At 41.8% G+C, this 16,402-nt stretch overlaps 1 protein-coding gene across 2 annotated transcripts in view; it reads right to left on the reverse strand.

The window, feature by feature from the left end:
* Positions 1–7,755: 7,755 nt before the first annotated feature.
* Positions 7,756–16,402, reverse strand: part of avpr2ab (arginine vasopressin receptor 2a, duplicate b) — a 28,209-nt gene continuing 19,562 nt past the window's right edge. The window contains exons 4-7 of one of the 2 annotated variants that reach the window (XM_035386909.1): positions 15,374–15,616; positions 13,738–13,884; positions 11,500–12,415; positions 7,756–8,532 (exon numbers count right to left, since the gene is read on the reverse strand). In XM_035386909.1, coding sequence (XP_035242800.1) covers positions 8,321–8,532; positions 11,500–12,415; positions 13,738–13,884; positions 15,374–15,616 — 1,518 coding nt within the window. In that variant the 3' untranslated portion in view covers positions 7,756–8,320. Of the gene's footprint in view, positions 8,533–11,499; positions 12,422–13,737; positions 13,885–15,373; positions 15,617–16,402 lie in introns of both variants that reach the window. The other variant, XM_035386908.1, reaches the window with a different exon arrangement.

The following is a 16,402-nucleotide window of genomic DNA, read 5'->3' on the forward strand; positions in this document are numbered from 1 at the left end:
TGGCAACAGCAGAGACATCCACATACCTATTGACACTTTATTACTGTCAGAATGAGTAAAAATGAGTGTGAGAGAGAGAGAGATAAACTGAAGGATAGTGAGTGACAGTCACCTAACACACATTGTTGCTGTTATTTTTGATGACAGTTTATTTGTTTTGTTTTGTGTTGATATTACCAATCAGATTTTCTTTAAAAAAAAAAAAAAAAAAAATCTATTTTCTACTTCCATCCACTGTATTTTCTACTATTTACTATAGTATGTTTTCTAATTAATGTTTAACTTTTCAATGTTTAAACGCTTGCTTTGGCAATATGTACAGTGTTACGTCATGCCAATAAAGCCATTTGAATTGAATTGAATTGAGAGAGAGATAGAGATAGAGAGAGAGATAACAGGGCTGAATACCTCCAAAATCAGCTTCCCCCACTGAAGCCAATCTCCTACAGAAAGGGGAAATTATTAATGAGAGACATGAGACATTACCTTCAATGAGGAAATGGAATGCTTGAAATGCTTAATCCTTTCAATGAAAGAAATGTTTTTAGTCAGAAATGTGATGATGTGTTTTCAAATTCAACTCAAAACACTGCCTGAACAAATAGTAGACATTTACAAAAAAGGCTACTGTTTTTTTAAAAACAAATTTTACAGCAATGCAGGTATTTCTAAATATGTATTTATTACAATATTTTGACTACATGTTTCAAAATACTATGTACACATTCGAAAGCATTAAAATGGATATATTTAAAATATAAATATTTAAAAAGGTACTTAAGTACAATATTTTTATACTACAACTTTCCTGTCCTAGTACATACATAGTCAATATATTATCAATAACATCTTATAAAATGCTCAAACACTGATGAATGCAACAATGTACCATGTTACCAACATAGGCATGTAGTCTTGATCACAAATGAATTTCATTTGTATTATACTAGAAGTATAAAAAATTTATTTTTGGACCTTGAGGCTGCTATAAATAGGGGCGGTTATGACATAGTTGGGATTACAGAGACATGGCTTGGAGATGAGGTTGGGGATGGGTATAATATAGAAGGGTACAAACTCATTAGGAAAGATAGATCCAGTAAGAGAGATGGGGGTGTAGCTCTCTATGTAAAAGAAAATTTAAATATGCAGAAAGTTCCAGAAATTGACCAGCTCGTGCCTAGTGAGGATATTTGGATAACATGAAAAGGGCCTTACGGTAGGTGTGTGTTACCGGCTGCCAGCTTCAGACACTAGTGTGAACTGAACGCTGTTTGGAAACATAAAACAAGCTTGTCAGGATTGTGAGACTATTATTATGGGTGACATTCAATGAACAAGTGTCAGAAGTTTGAGACCTTTTTAATTTGGAGAGAAATTCCAATACAATTTTTTAAAAATGGGTTTGTACTGGATTACATAGGAAATTTGAGGTGGGGTTATTGAAAAACGCTACAGTAAAATTTTATGGAAATGAGCTAGTAAATGGAGGTGGCTACATATAGCTACATATAGATATATGTATATAGATTATATCACCATAATCCATGACTGGTTGAAAAGTCAACTGGACAGTCTTCTTACTATTGTCGTGAGTGAAGCAGGACCTGTTCCTATACAAGAAGCCAAGCATAGCTCTTAGCTTTTTTAATTTGCTTCTCTGTAGATACGGCAAGGGATTCTCAGAAAAACAATTTTTATAGTTAATTTGAGTGTAAAAAAATTGACTTTAAAATTTGGCATTCACACTTATTTTGGGTACGTTTCGAGCACTGTTTTATTTGTTAATAAAAAATCTCCCATTCAACCAGCAAATGCACTGATGCAAGCATGTAGGCTATTGGTTTCCTAATCTCCAGTTATCTAAACAGACCTGTTGGTCCCGTGAAAAAGAAAAACATCAGTTAATGCTGCTGTTAAATATGAAGTTATTGTTATGCTGTTAACGAGCTTAAGGTTCACTGAACGTATCCACATGGCAAAGAAGACCCGTTTAAAGTGTTCTGTCAACTGTGCAGCAACTGTGACTCAGCTTATTCTGTTCAACGGTCAGTCAAGTGGACCATGGGTTGGCTCTTAATTAGGCCCTGTGGCTCAGCCCTTTATTCAAACACAACCCAGAGACAAGTGCGGGCGTCACAGTAGGAGGATGACAGAAAAGGGCGAAAATAGCAAAAGGAATGTCTGAATTTACCTTCAGATTTACCTTCTGAGAAGTGAGGAAGTGAGGGGGCCATGTGTTATTTGTCCTGGTACTCTTTCAGACATACGAAGCCGACGAAGCCGCTTCGGTAATTGGAAGCAAATCACGGCCGTCTGAAAGGCCGTCCCGAGGAATACTTCCAGGAGAGTTTGGGGTGTGCAAAGAACAGCTGGCATTAGAAAGATGACAGAATGCTCTCAAGGCCTCTTACCAAGTCATGCTGTGTATTGCCCAAAAGCAATGTTCAATTACAGAACGTGTCCTATTAGTGGTGGTTACTGGTATGAGTATGACAGTGTTTGACAGTGAACAAAGTAATATACTAAAATGAAAGTCATTGTCAGACACTATGACACTATTCTACTTGCTCGTAGGTTTAAGTAACCCTTTCCCCCCTGCCCCCTCGCGGTGTGGGCGCCACCGCCCACAGAGTGGGGATAGACCAAAGATCCACAAATCCACAACGTTTCTGGCCAACAATGCCATTTGTTCCCTTATCAGCGCAATACATGGAAGCAAAACAAAAGGAGCCTCCCCATACATTGACTACTTATTACACCCTAAACCACATCATGTATAAATTTTATAAATATTTTCTACAGTTATCTTGTTTGTTTATATTTGAATGAAAAAAACATACATCCTTTCAACTTTCAGAACTGTGCCTCAGATCACAAAATAAATCATTCAAAAAAAAGTTTTAAATGTCCATATGTAACGTGCTTACATTGCATTCACTTTTAGTATATCCAGTGGTTGCATCTTTGATTCTTTTGTCCATGTAAATATTTGTATGATCCAAAATGCCTCCGTTCGTATTCAGGATAGAGTAGTTTGCTAGGTCAGATGCCATTTTCAACTCAACCTGACAAATGTCTGCTTAGGACATGGCTGGCATATCTGACAACCAATATTCTCTTTACATACAGGAGTCCTTTGGTCATCAGGTATTTGGTTATCTGAACAGTGATAGGTTTGCTTTTAAGTTAATCAAGTCATAGGATGAATTAAACATGACTATAACCTTTCAAATGAGCCCTCATTGGTCTGTACGGGTCCAGCCAGTCACGAGTCTGCCTCCTTCTCCCTGTGCGTAATGTAGATTGTGCTGACAAGAGAGCGTGCACAGACTGAAGCAAGCTAGTTCCCAAAACAACAGTATTCTGCTATAAAATATATTTATAATTACTGCAGATCAGAGAAAAAAGGTTTTACACTGTGACAGAAGTCATTGAAAGTTCTTGAAAAAGCGGGTCTGAATTTATTTTCAGATTTGGTGTGGAGACTCGCTTGAAGAGGATGCTCCACATACAGGGATAGGCCCTCTGGTGAGCATAGAAGTTTATTGAAAAAGCAAATTTAGTGTTCTCCTTATTATTTCTTGTTAAACCACATAGATTTTCTGTACGCTACTCGTCCTATAGCTTTTCAGTAGACCTAACAAGTTTGCTTCTCCTAGTTGCTTGTTCTTCTTGCGTCAATAGCTCAAATATTTCTTGAGATACATATGCTTTTATGTTGAATAATTTCCCATTGATTAACACTAACACTGATGGAACATTTAGAATCTGAACAGCACACTTGCAGCTGACATTACATTTAGCCACTGCAGCTGCCACAGATACAGACCATATCTCTCTCTTAGTGAATATTTTAACAGAATAAGTCTCTGGCAAGGTGAGTAATGTTAGCAGCAGCAATACGAGTTCAACCCAAACCAATATTAGTATTCTGTTACTGTATAACATTATTGCGAATATCTTAACATTCAACATAATATTAATTCCTGCAAGATACTGACACTCAAAAACATTAGGATTTATTTTCATCTGTTCAAAATATGTCATTTTGAGTGAAGAAATTTATTTTATGGTGTAGATAACACGTTCAAACATTATCCAAAATTCAGAAAGGTTTTGGTACGTCTCTGAAAAACGCTTGCAGAATTTCAACAGCTTTTTATTATCTGCCCTTTTTTTTAATGGTGGGAAGCATTTTGGGGATCAACTGTGAACAGCAATTTTGCCACTGGCTGATATGGATTTTGTGAAATAAACAGTAGAGTTGCATTTTTATGTATGTTATGTGTGTCATATAAATGGACTATTTTATATGCGCGTTCATGCCCAGTGCAGTTGAGTAAACAAACCAAAATAGTGCAGTGTCACTTGCCAGTCAGTTAGTCAGTCATGTCTCACAGGTAACCTCTGTACATACAATGATGAATCCCAGTTCATGTCGATAAACGTTTAATGGAATAACCATCGCCCTCATTCATTCCAACAAATACTACAATGTGTATGCCACGAATAATTTCCATGAATAATAATAATAATAATAATAATAATGATGATGATGATGATGATTATGATGATGATGATGATGATGATGATGATGATGATGATGAATAAAAATACCATGAATAATCATATAAAAAGTATAATGCTTTATTTAAGAGTAGTACACACCAGGTGGAAATGGCCTTTTTAAGTGCTTGGGATCATGGGGTTGAATGCCATCAAATGTAAATGCTCAAGTAATTTAAAAGCTAAAAATTAGCAGAAGCATTTGCAACGCAGCTGGACTAATCAACAGACCTTTCGAAGGATACTGAACTTACGGTGTTAGTGCATTTTAATGAGAGCTGGCCCAACTGTCGGCTCCAGTCACAGCCTCAGTGCACATACCAATCAGCTGTATGACAAATTGGACAAATTTGCTTTAAGAAAATGAAGTGGTGGAAAGAGGAAATCATGGACCTAAAATTTTCCATGTTTTCCCTTTTTTTCATGTTGAGGAGTTGGCTGAATATCTAGCACTCACATCTGATGTAAAAAGCACAGTACATGCTCTTCTGGATGCTGTTAAACAGTTTCAGAAGTAGTCCTGACAAAACAAACAAAAAAAAAAAAAACTTGGATATAATTTCCATTCATGGAAAATGCAGAACCGGGATAAAGCTTGACCACACTGAGGAAGATTAACTGAATAAGCTATCTACCGACAGATATGTAGTACATAGACCCGAGCCCAGAGAAGCTGCAGTAACGTTATTCATCTTTGCTGTTTATTTTACCAAAAAACTCAATGACTGTCCTATAAAATATCACTGACTAAAAAACTCAATGACTGAATAAATAACTGACCTAGTAAAGAAGATGCTCTGAATTTGGAAGGACTGATCTCACTTCAGAGTTTCAAAACATAACGTAATACATGCAATAATAAGGAGAATAAGACTCATCAATCTCTTAAACTTGCTGTACTACGAGCCTGAGAAGTCAAATTTTACTTATTTAATTCTTACATTTTGTATTTCTTTAGCAGATCACTTTACCTGCAAAATGACATAGATTTCATTTTATCCTGTACATATAGATAAATATTTATGAAGCTATTTAAATGGTTTGCTCTATTGTATAATAACAGTGCCCCAGCAAGGATTCAAAACTACATGTTTCAGACTGGGATACCAGTCCCTTCATGGCACCAGAACTACATTGCCCAGAATGTTGACTTACTTGGCAATGTAGCAAGAGTGGCTTGCAAAGCATGCCATTTCTTATAAAACATCTTTGTCATTGCTCATGTGCCAGAGGTAGAATTAAAACCATAAGTCTATTGGTTGTCATCTGTAACCTACATTGTTATCTGTACAGTGCTACAGATCTGTCTCTCTTCAGTTCTACAGCTCGGGTTCCAGTTGAACTACTTTGAAGCACCCATCTTCACATTATTAAATATGAGATTAACAAGTTTATTTATCTTTTGTTAGCAAAATTAACATTTGTATTTTTTCTGTGTTTACTGTTATTTGTCAGTTGTTTATGATACAGTATTTCCAATGTGTTACAACACAGAAATCAGTTTCTTCTGTTTTCGTATGTAGTTCATTCTTGAATCCTGTGTTTTTTGTGTGTGTGTGTGTGTGTGTGTGTGTGTGTGTCTGATGAGTTGCGCAATTGCCACTGGAGCGCATGTAATATCAGGTGTACTACAATGCTGTTAAAAATGTTCCATGATGCTACTGCATTCCTAAGAGGTCCTGTTTTCTCATTCTCAGAATATAAACTCAAACTCGTCCCTCAGTGATTCCTGCAGTTATCCTCTATGACCTGTTTCATAAAGTCTACTTTAAGTCCCACTGAGTTGCAATTGCTTCTTTATATATATAACAGAGAATAATTTCACTGTAATTTCATTCTCCTACAGCTATTTATGCAAATCACAGTTTTTTTTGTTGTTGCAGGAATTCTTACAGTATATATTGTGCTTTTCCAATGTGCCTGGTTGTATTTCTGCCAGTTTGCACAGCTCAGTTCTGATTGTACAGGTCACTTATTGGTTTCCATTGTATTTCCATATTAAATATCCATATGGTATGTAGCACTGTGAGAGTTGTGTTATTGATGTAATACCCAGTTTCTGTTTGTGTTTACTTGCTTGCTTGCCTTCCAGTTCTTTTGTCCCTCCTTGATATCTGAATGGGAGTGTGTGCTTCTCCTTTGTCAGCCTTGGCCCTTCATAACAGTTCCAGCAGTGTTAAACTCCATGTTAGTTCGGGTTCGGGTTACGAATTAATAATTTAAAAATTGTTCATGTAATGTCCACAGTTTGACACTGCATGTGTATACTGTGTGTACTGCATCATATGAAATAACATAACATAATGACAAGAACAGGCCATTCAGCCCAACAATGCTTGCCATTTTCCTACCGCTAAAGTGTGTCTTGTGCTTGGTCTGTCAACAAACTAGATCGTAACTTGCACCAGATCAAGCCAGGTCTTGAAAGCCCCCAGAGTTTATGCCTCTACTACATGACCTGGCAAGCTATTCCACGCAGTGACTACTGTGTGAAAACATACTTCCTATTGTCTGTACGGAATTTACATTTGCTAATTTCCATTTATCCCCCTCGTTGTACCAACAGAACTCAACCTGAAGAATTTGTTCATACCTTTAATGAATTTAAAAGCCTCAATCAAATTGCCCCTTAGTCTCTTTTTACTAAGCTTGAAGAGATTAAGCATCTTAACTCTTGTAGTCTGACTGACACGCTGTGCCAAAAAATGCTCATTATAAAAAATATTTACTTTTCGTGTCATCAATTCACAATTAGTAACAGGGTGATTGAAGTCACCCCCGATAACAGCCTCAACTTTCTGACAAGCTGGATTTATATTTCCAAAGAGCATTGTATGTCTACTGTCTGAAGGTGGTGACCAGGAACATACTCCTATATTAAGACCCTTCTCACAGTCCCCTATGAGCTTAGTCCAAATATTCTCACTAGGCAGCAGTTGGTCAATTTCTGTCATTTCCTGCACATTAAGGAGTGTGCAGGCTTTCTTTTACATAGAGAGCTACATCACCACCTCTCTTATTGGAGATATCCTTCCTAATAAGTTTGTACCCCTTTATATTATACTCATTCCCACTATCATTACGGGCATTTAGCAGACACTCTTATCCAGAGCAACTTACATTGTATCCAGTTATACAGCTGGATATATACTGGAACAATGCAGTTAAGTACCTTGTTCAACGATACAACGGCAGTGTCCTACCGGGGTATCAAACCTCCAACCTTTAGGTTACATCGTCAACTCCTTAGCCATTATACTACACTACCGCACTATCCATAACAGTTACAAAAAGTATTTTTTATACTTCTGCAAGAAAGACATTTCAGACTATTACTTCTACACATCCTGTCTTGTTCCCTCACTCCCCGCCCCTGCTGCCCCAAGCCACCCTCTCTAAAACTTTTCTTTAAAAAGATTTTATGTGTTCTCACTACTATGGGTAGCCTTGACAGCTTCCATCTGAGCAGCCTGCTCCTCCTTACCCTTATCACAATCTAACATCTCTGCCCCAAAAGCAAAGGCTTTAGATGTTAGCACGTTGCAGAATTAGAACATTTAACTGTTCAACTTTAAAGTTTAACTTTTGGGGTTTTTTTTTTTAAAAGGCATTGTTAGTTTCTCTCGCTCTCTTTCTCTCTGTCTTTCTCTCAGTCCCTGTAGTATGGATTCTTGCCATCCCTCTCGCCTGCACCCTCCGCTCCCGGGGCTGATGCTCTGCCTCGGGCCTGGCATGCGCTCCCAGGCCCTGGTTACATGCCGTCCTTGGTGCTGGTGGAGGTGTGGGTGGTGGTGGTGGTGGTGGTGGAGTCGTTGGGGAGGGAGCCTCGGCGGGGAGCTCGGGACGCGCAGCACAGCAGGGCCCGGAGCTCCCGGGAGGTGCTGCTGGAGAACGCCGTGTAGATCCAGGGGTTGGTGCAGGAGTTCAGGCTGGCCAGGAGCATGAGGATTGTGAAGGCCACTCCTGCACAAAGGAGAACATGGAAAAAAACTCTGAACTGCAAAATCTCTGCATTTTCACATTCTGTTATCCCCCCCCCCCCCCCCACTCTGTTACTGACAAGTTGGCAATCCCAGCAAAATACCAAAAGTAAACATTTCACAAATGGTTAGATTCCTATTTGGTTTTTAGATTTCTGCCCCAAAAAGAACGTTCAGAGTACATTGCATACTGACTTGTACACATAATGGTTGAACATTATTATACCCAAAATGTTTTTGATGATGGTTGATGGTTGTCATTTAAAAAGCATAGATTATTTCTGTTTAAAAGCACTCTGAAGTTAAGTATGTACATGCTTAAGTTACCAGCTGCTGCAGTTGAATCTTGCCAAAGCTCTATCTTGCTAAACCACATTTAATTGCTCATCAGTTTGACAAGTTAATAAATATATTCAATGAGATTCATGGTCACATGATTCATGTGAATGTTTCTATGTTAACAATGGCATAATTTTGTTTAAAAAAAAATGCTTTGATTCATTCCATGCAATTCAATAAAGTAACATTTGAGATCTGAGGACAGTGCAGGGAATTGGAGTAAACTGAAGTCACTGTCACGTTCTCGTCTCCCTCTCTCATAACAAGCTGTTTTCGCCCGCAGACCTGCCGCTCATTGGATGTTTTTTATTTAGCGCACCGTTCTCTGTAAACTCTGGAGACCGTAGTGTGTGAAAACCCCGAGGGTCAGCTGAACACTTAGATCACACGTCTTGCCCATTCTGTTTGGTCAAATAAAAACTGAACCTCTTACCCATGTCTGGATGCTTTATATCCTGTACACATGCTTTATATACTATATATATATATATATATAATGAATCCACAAGGAGGTCTAACTATGTGGTCTCAGCTGATCCAGTAGCTGTCTGGCCCTTGAACCAGGCAAATTCCTGCAGGTCTCGGTCTTCCCTCGAGGCCTGGGGGGCAGTAAGTCAGAAGGCCTTGAGGGAAAGTGGTCCTGTGTGAGCTGGGATATGCAGCTCCAGAGAACAGGGCTGTTAGAAGTGATATGTAGTCAGTGAGACTGGGACTGCCACAGGCTGCACAGCTTATGACCATGTGTGTGAGCGCATATATGTCAGCTTGGAATAGCATGGTGCTAATATGGTAAATGGTAAATGGACTGCATTTATATAGTGCTTTTATCCAAAGCGCTTTACAATTGATGCATCTCATTCACCCATTCACACACACAGTCACACACCAACGGTGAAAGGCTGCCATGAAAGGTTCCAATCAGCTCATTGGGAGCAATTAGGGGTTAGGTGTCTTGCTCAGGGACACTTCGACACGCCCAGGGCGGGGGATCGAACCGGCAACCCTCCGACTACCAGACAACCGCTCTTACCTCCTGAGTTATGTCGCCCCACATAGATTGCCTTGATTTGGCTAAAGATGAGAACAAAAAACCAAGGCCTGTAAACAGGTTTAAACACTTGCTCTGAAATTAGGCTCTGTTTCAAAAAGAGAAAACTGGATTATTATCAGAGGTAGCCTTCCTTCACTGCAGGTCTTCACCTCCATATTCTGATTCATCTCTATCTACATTCCTCTTTTCTCTGCACCTTTTCTTTATTTTTCTTGTTTGCAATTTTTCTCTCAGTCATATCTGAGACATAGTTCTGTCTATGTCAGAGACTTTAACCACGCTTTTCAGTTACATCCTACTTTCCCTTTCGTGTGCATTCTGTGCATATTTTCCACTGCCATTGTTCTTTGCTACTTATCTTTCTACTTGTGCATTTTCCTGACATAATGTGGAAGAAATGGATCATTTAATAATTATTAGAGTGATGTTTTTGACTGGTCACTACTCTCTTTTTCTTTCGCCCTCCTCCCTCTTCCTGACTTGCCCTGTATTGTAATACTGAGGATTGGTGAATCAAGAATAAGTCCTGGTTCGCCAATCACACACGGACCCGTATATAAAGATGTTAAAAACGCCCAAATAAAGATGTTAAAAATGTCTTTCAAGGGCGATCGGTACGGAACACATCACTGCAATTTGTACCATTCAATATGTTGGTTATCACTAGACCAAAGGAGGAAACAGCATGGTAGTTTGTTTATAAACCATTAATTGCAAAACTCCTCACCTCACCTGAGAGGGTGTAGCATTTACTTAAAAGAATCTGTTACATTGACACTTATCTTTACATTTCTGTCTGTATTGTTCCAAACAGGTGACAGTTATCAGGATTCAATCAGCATTGTTCAGGGCCAAATTAAACACAAGTGGTTGCTCTTTTTCTTTCAAAAATTCAGTTTGCCGAGGGTAGCGATCTCCAAAATTCTTATTTGTTTTCAATAAAGTCTCACATAAGCCACAATGCTTCTGTTTTCATGTTTCCACAACTCACCAAACTATCACTCAGTGAACAAAAAGGAAATAATTCCAAATGTACATTTATTTGTGAGTCAAAGTTAAGGACAAAAACCGGAATCCAGGCTATGTTCCAGGCTATATTGCAAGTCCCAACACACAGAAGGTGACAGAAATCTCCCCTTCCCCCGGTCCATGATCAAAAACCCCTCCCCCCCAACCATTTATCTCACAGACCACACCCCCCCCCCTCAAAAAAAAAAAAGCAAGTGCATAATTCCAGCACTGGGGAATGTGTTTTGATAGATGGGTCTGGATACTAGCAAAGAATTTGTCCTGAACTTTAATTAACAAATAAATACAATTGTTAAATGTTTTCATTCTAGAGTTTGGTCCCTCTTTGGGAAGCAAAAAATCTACAAATTTTTAATTCACTTTTGTGAATTAACAAGACATTTGCATTTATATGAGTCAGGGACAAATGAAGGACAAATGTTGATTGAATCCAAGCCACAGTATGACAGCTCCCTCACAAAAATGATTTAAAAAGTGTAATTGAGTGAAAACAGTGGAGAAGGGGGTGCGCAGCCTTGGTGGAGTCCTGACCTTGTTCTGGCGGGTTGGGGTCCCACGCGGCCCACAGCTGAACGATAAAAAAGGGGGACCAGCACAGGGTGTACACCAGCACTATCACCAGCGTCATCCGAACCGTCTTGGACATGGCCTTGGAGATGCTGGGCGGGGGCAGTGGGTGCGGCCTGGCCGATGGGCGGGGCTCCGAGGGGGGACCGCGGTGGGGGGCGGAGTCGAGGTAACCATGGAGCGCGTAGTCGTAGGCGTTCAGAGCGCCGCTGTAGGAGGCGGAGCTGAAGGCGGAGGGCCGAGAAAGGTTCCTGTCGGCGGCCGCAGGAGGAAGGGGTGAGGGCTCGAGGCCCTTGGGGTAGTCGAGGTCCGGAGGAGGAAGGGTTGAGGGTTCGAGGCCCATGGGGCAGACAGGGCTTGCAGGAGGAAGGGGTGAGGGCTCGAGACCCTTGGGGTGGTTGGGGGCCGGAGGAGGAAGTGGTGAGGGTTCAAGGCCCTTGGGGCAGCCAGGGCCTGCAGGAGGAACGGGTGAGGGATCAAATGCCTTGGGGCAGTCTGGGGGCAGAGAAATGGGTTCAGCCTCGCTGGACAAAATGGAACCGGCAGTGAGGGCTGCAGAACTGGTATCGAGGGCCACAGGAGGGTAATCTATCCCTGCAGGGAGGTCAGACTGGGGGTCATCCATGCGGCTGTCATGAATGTTCTGTTCTGTGAGAGGGGCAGGTGAATGGGAAGGACTGAGAGAAGGGGTGTAATCATCCAGGGGCAAGGAACGACCCCCCTGCTCCTCTCTACCTCTGCCTCCTGCTCCTGCCCCCCTCCCACTCTGCACGTCCTGCTGGGGGTCCTGGAAATGGAAGAGGACAGAAGTCCTCTTGTATTCCACAGTTACCATCCTCTCTGCCCTCAGGTAGATGTTGTTGTGAATTTCTCTGAATATCTGTACCTGATTGAGAATAAGAGAAAGGAGGAACAGTAAATTAGTAGGGGGGATGATGGGGATATGAAATATTACACAAAAACAGGTACGGTTAGTGTTAGGGTTACAGCTAAAGTTAGGGATAGGGCTACAGCTAGTACCCTAACCCTAGCTGTATCCCTAACCCTAACGATAACCCTAACCCTAGCTGTAACCCCAACCCTAACCCTAGCTGTAATCCTAACCCTAACCCTAGCTGTAAACCTAACCCTAACCCTAGCTGTAATCCTAACCCTAACGATAACCCTAACCCTAGCTGTAACCCCAACCCTAACCCTAGCTGTAAACCTAACCCTAACCCTAGCTGTAATCCTAACCCTAACCCTAGCTGTAACCCTAACCCTAACCCTAAAGGTAACCCTAACCCTAACCCTAACCCTAACCCTAGCTGTAAACCTAACCCTAACCCTAGCTGTAACCCTAACCCTAACCCTAGCTGTAACCCTAACCCTATCCATTACCCTAAGCCTAGCTCTAACACTAGCCGAAACCCTTGCACTAGCTGTAACCCTAACGCTAGCCATAATCCTAACCCTAACCATAGCTGTAACCATAACCCTAAACATAGCTGTAACCCTAACCCTAACACTAGCTGTAACCCTAACCCTAACACTAGCTGTAACCCGAACCCTAACCCTAGTTGTAACTTAACACTAACCCTAGATGTAAATCTTACCCTAACCCTAGCTGTAACCCTTACCCTAACTTGAGCCCTAGCTGTAGCCCTAACCCTAACCCTGGCTGTAAACCTAACCCTAACCGTAACCCTAACCCTTGCCCACTCACAGACAGACAGACAGACTGTACCTGACAGACGGTGAGATAACCCAACCCAGGCATATGGGCACACACAGGCTCTCACAGACAGACAGGCAGACTGTACCTGACAGATAGTGAGATAACCCAACCCAGGCATATGGGCACACACAGGCTCTCACAGACAGACAGGCAGACTGACTGTACCTGACAGACGATGAGATAACCCAACCCAGGCATATGGGCACACACAGGCTCTCACAGACAGACAGGCAGACTGACTGTACCTGACAGACGATGAGATAACCCAACCCAGGCATATGGGCACACACAGGCTCTCACAGACAGACAGGCAGACTGACTGTACCTGACAGACGATGAGATAACCCAATCCAGGCATATGAGCACACACAGGCGCTCACAGACAGACAGACCGGGAGACTGTACCTGACAGACGGTGAGATAACCCAACCCAGGCATATGAGCACACACAGGCTCTTACTGACAGACAGACAGGCAGACTGTACCTGACAGACGGCGATGATGAGAGCTGGCAATACGAACACGGCCACAGTCATCCAGGTGACATATGCCTTGAGCCCCCACGGTTCCACAAAGTGACCCCAACATTCAAACACCCCTGGGGAGACCTCTGACCTGGAGAAGATGAAAGCCTGAGAGAGAGAGAGAGAGAGAGAGAGAGCACGAGAGCGAGAGAATTGAATGTGAAAAATCCCTTTAGTAAACTACTACCACCACTGCAAAGATAAGTTACAATATATACAAAAGGTCAGTTTATAATATTTACAAAAAACAAAAATGTATCATCAAAAATAAAAAAAGCAAATCTCCCTCTTCCTGTGCTACACACAACACCCCCCCCCCCCCAACAGCCAAGATATGACTGATTTAGGCCGGTGTTTGCCTTGTTTCCACCTGCACTGGGTCTGTAGAACCAAAACCCTTAATTTTATTTTTTCGGGTAATCCAGATGGCATAGCTTAGCCATTCCAGACAAGAAGTTTAGCAAAACATGCACATTTTTTTTCCTGGCAGAATACTTAGGACCAAAAATAATAAAGTCAAAAGAAAAAACCTCCCCCAATTCAGAAATCTATGAATTTAATAACTAAAATATACCCACTAGCCTAGAACACTCAATAAATAAATGTGCAAGTGATTTTACTACTGAACAGAAAGGACAGCCCTCCCCAATGCTTGGATCCAGGTGTGCCATGTGTCTGTTCGTAGCTATGTGTACTATCCCCTGCCCCATGTACTATCTTCCACTGGAGGTCAGCTGTCCGTTTTTCAATGGGTAGCTTGTACAGGGACCGCCAGCAGGCTTTTGGGGAGATATCTAGGCCACAGACACCTGTTCACTTCGACGCACTCATCCCTGTCAAAGAGCGTAAGTGCGACACTTTGACACAGACGCAATATGTCGCTTTCTTTCCCATCTCTTTGAACTCCCGCAGCTGTGGGGTTTTAAGAGAGAGAAACTGGTTCCCCCCCCTCCTGCCACACCCCTACGGCAGGAGTGACAGTCAGAGATGGGAAACTATACTCACATTCATCATCCCATTGGTCAGATAGAGTAGGTTTTCATGGTGAAACTAAAATGTATAAAAATACCCTTTAATAAAAGCTTAGAATCTGCACTTTAACCCAGTGACGTAGGTTTTGTTTGAACATTGGGGGGGGACACATTGAGTGGGGGGTCGGGGGGTCCTCCCCCAGGAAGTTTTGAGCGTCAAACACTTAATTTCCTGCATTCTGGTGAATTTTTATGCACCAATTTGTGCCTTTTCTGCATCAATTTATGGTGGAAATGCTTCTTTCATGTTTTTATTGGGGGGGGGGGACAAATGCACATGTTCTAAATATTGAGGGGGACGTATCCCCTGCGTCCCCCCCGAAATCTACGCCTATGCTTTAACCACATATGAATTGTACATAGCCCGCCAAAGTCAAATCAAGAAAAAATTACATAATATATCTTTGACCCAAACATTATGGAGCTCACCATATTAGCTACATCTGGCATGAAGCATCAGTGCACTAGCTGATGATGTTGATTACTGTGCATTGTCCCTCTTAAATGAAATGAAGCAAGCCTAATTAATGACTCAACCAAGCTGACCAACCAGTCAGTCTTCCCACCTGGGGCAGGCTGAGCAGCAAGGCCAGCCCCCAGGCCACCACGAGGGGGGTGTTCCAGCGCGAGGCCCCCCCCCGGTAGGCCTGCAGGGGGAAGCAGATGGCGTAGTGGCGGTCGACGGTCATGGCCACGATCATGTAGGACGAGGCGAACATGCCCACGATCTGCAGGTACTTCACCGTGCGGCACAGCGCGTCCGGGCCCTGGAAATGCTCCGTTATGTCCCACACCAGCTGGGGCAGCACCTGGGGCAGGCACAGCGCAAGAACAGCACAGGGGAGATTTTCTGAGAATTTTCTCACAACAAGCAGCAAAATGTAAAAATAAAGTTTCGGGTAATGCTGGCATCTTGAGCTGCGATAGGTGGCAACAATGAATCATCACGTCAGGTTTTTTTGCAAGGGGAACTGAATCCATCAAATTATTAATCAGGAAATCAAGGTTGCATGGCTTCAGTTGCAATGAACCTCATACCATTTTTAATGCTGTTCAGCTCAAAAATAAGCCACAATTCTGTCAACCAGCTCAAATTTCTCTCATCCTGCTCACAAATATATTAAAGCTGTCAGAATTTATTTATCCCAAGTTAGTGTAGAGACCTGAACACCAATCCTCCCATTAGACTCACTTCTAGGTTTTAATGAAAAGTTTAATTCTAAGAAAGGCAATTACAAGTTATTTGCACAATAGAAATGGCACTGCAATGTCACATGGTCAATTCAGGAATACAGCTGAAGAAATATTTACAAATCTTACTCAGATGTAACAAACTCTGTCACTGGACAAAGGATGCATCCCTTCATATAACCATGTTTAGTTTACAGGCATTTAGCAGACGCTGTTATCCAGAGCAACTTACATTGTATCCAAATTATACAGCTGGATATATACTGGAGCAATGCAGGTTAAGTACCTCGCTCAAGGGTACAACTGCAGTGTCCTACCGGGGAATCGAACCTCCGACCTTTAGGTTACAAGGCCAACTCCTTAACCATTATACTACACTGCCGTTTACTCGAAGCACCGTTAAA

The sequence above is a fragment of the Anguilla anguilla genome, chromosome 13 (genome assembly GCF_013347855.1).
Source record: "Anguilla anguilla isolate fAngAng1 chromosome 13, fAngAng1.pri, whole genome shotgun sequence".
NCBI classification, from domain to species: Eukaryota; Metazoa; Chordata; class Actinopteri; order Anguilliformes; family Anguillidae; genus Anguilla; species Anguilla anguilla.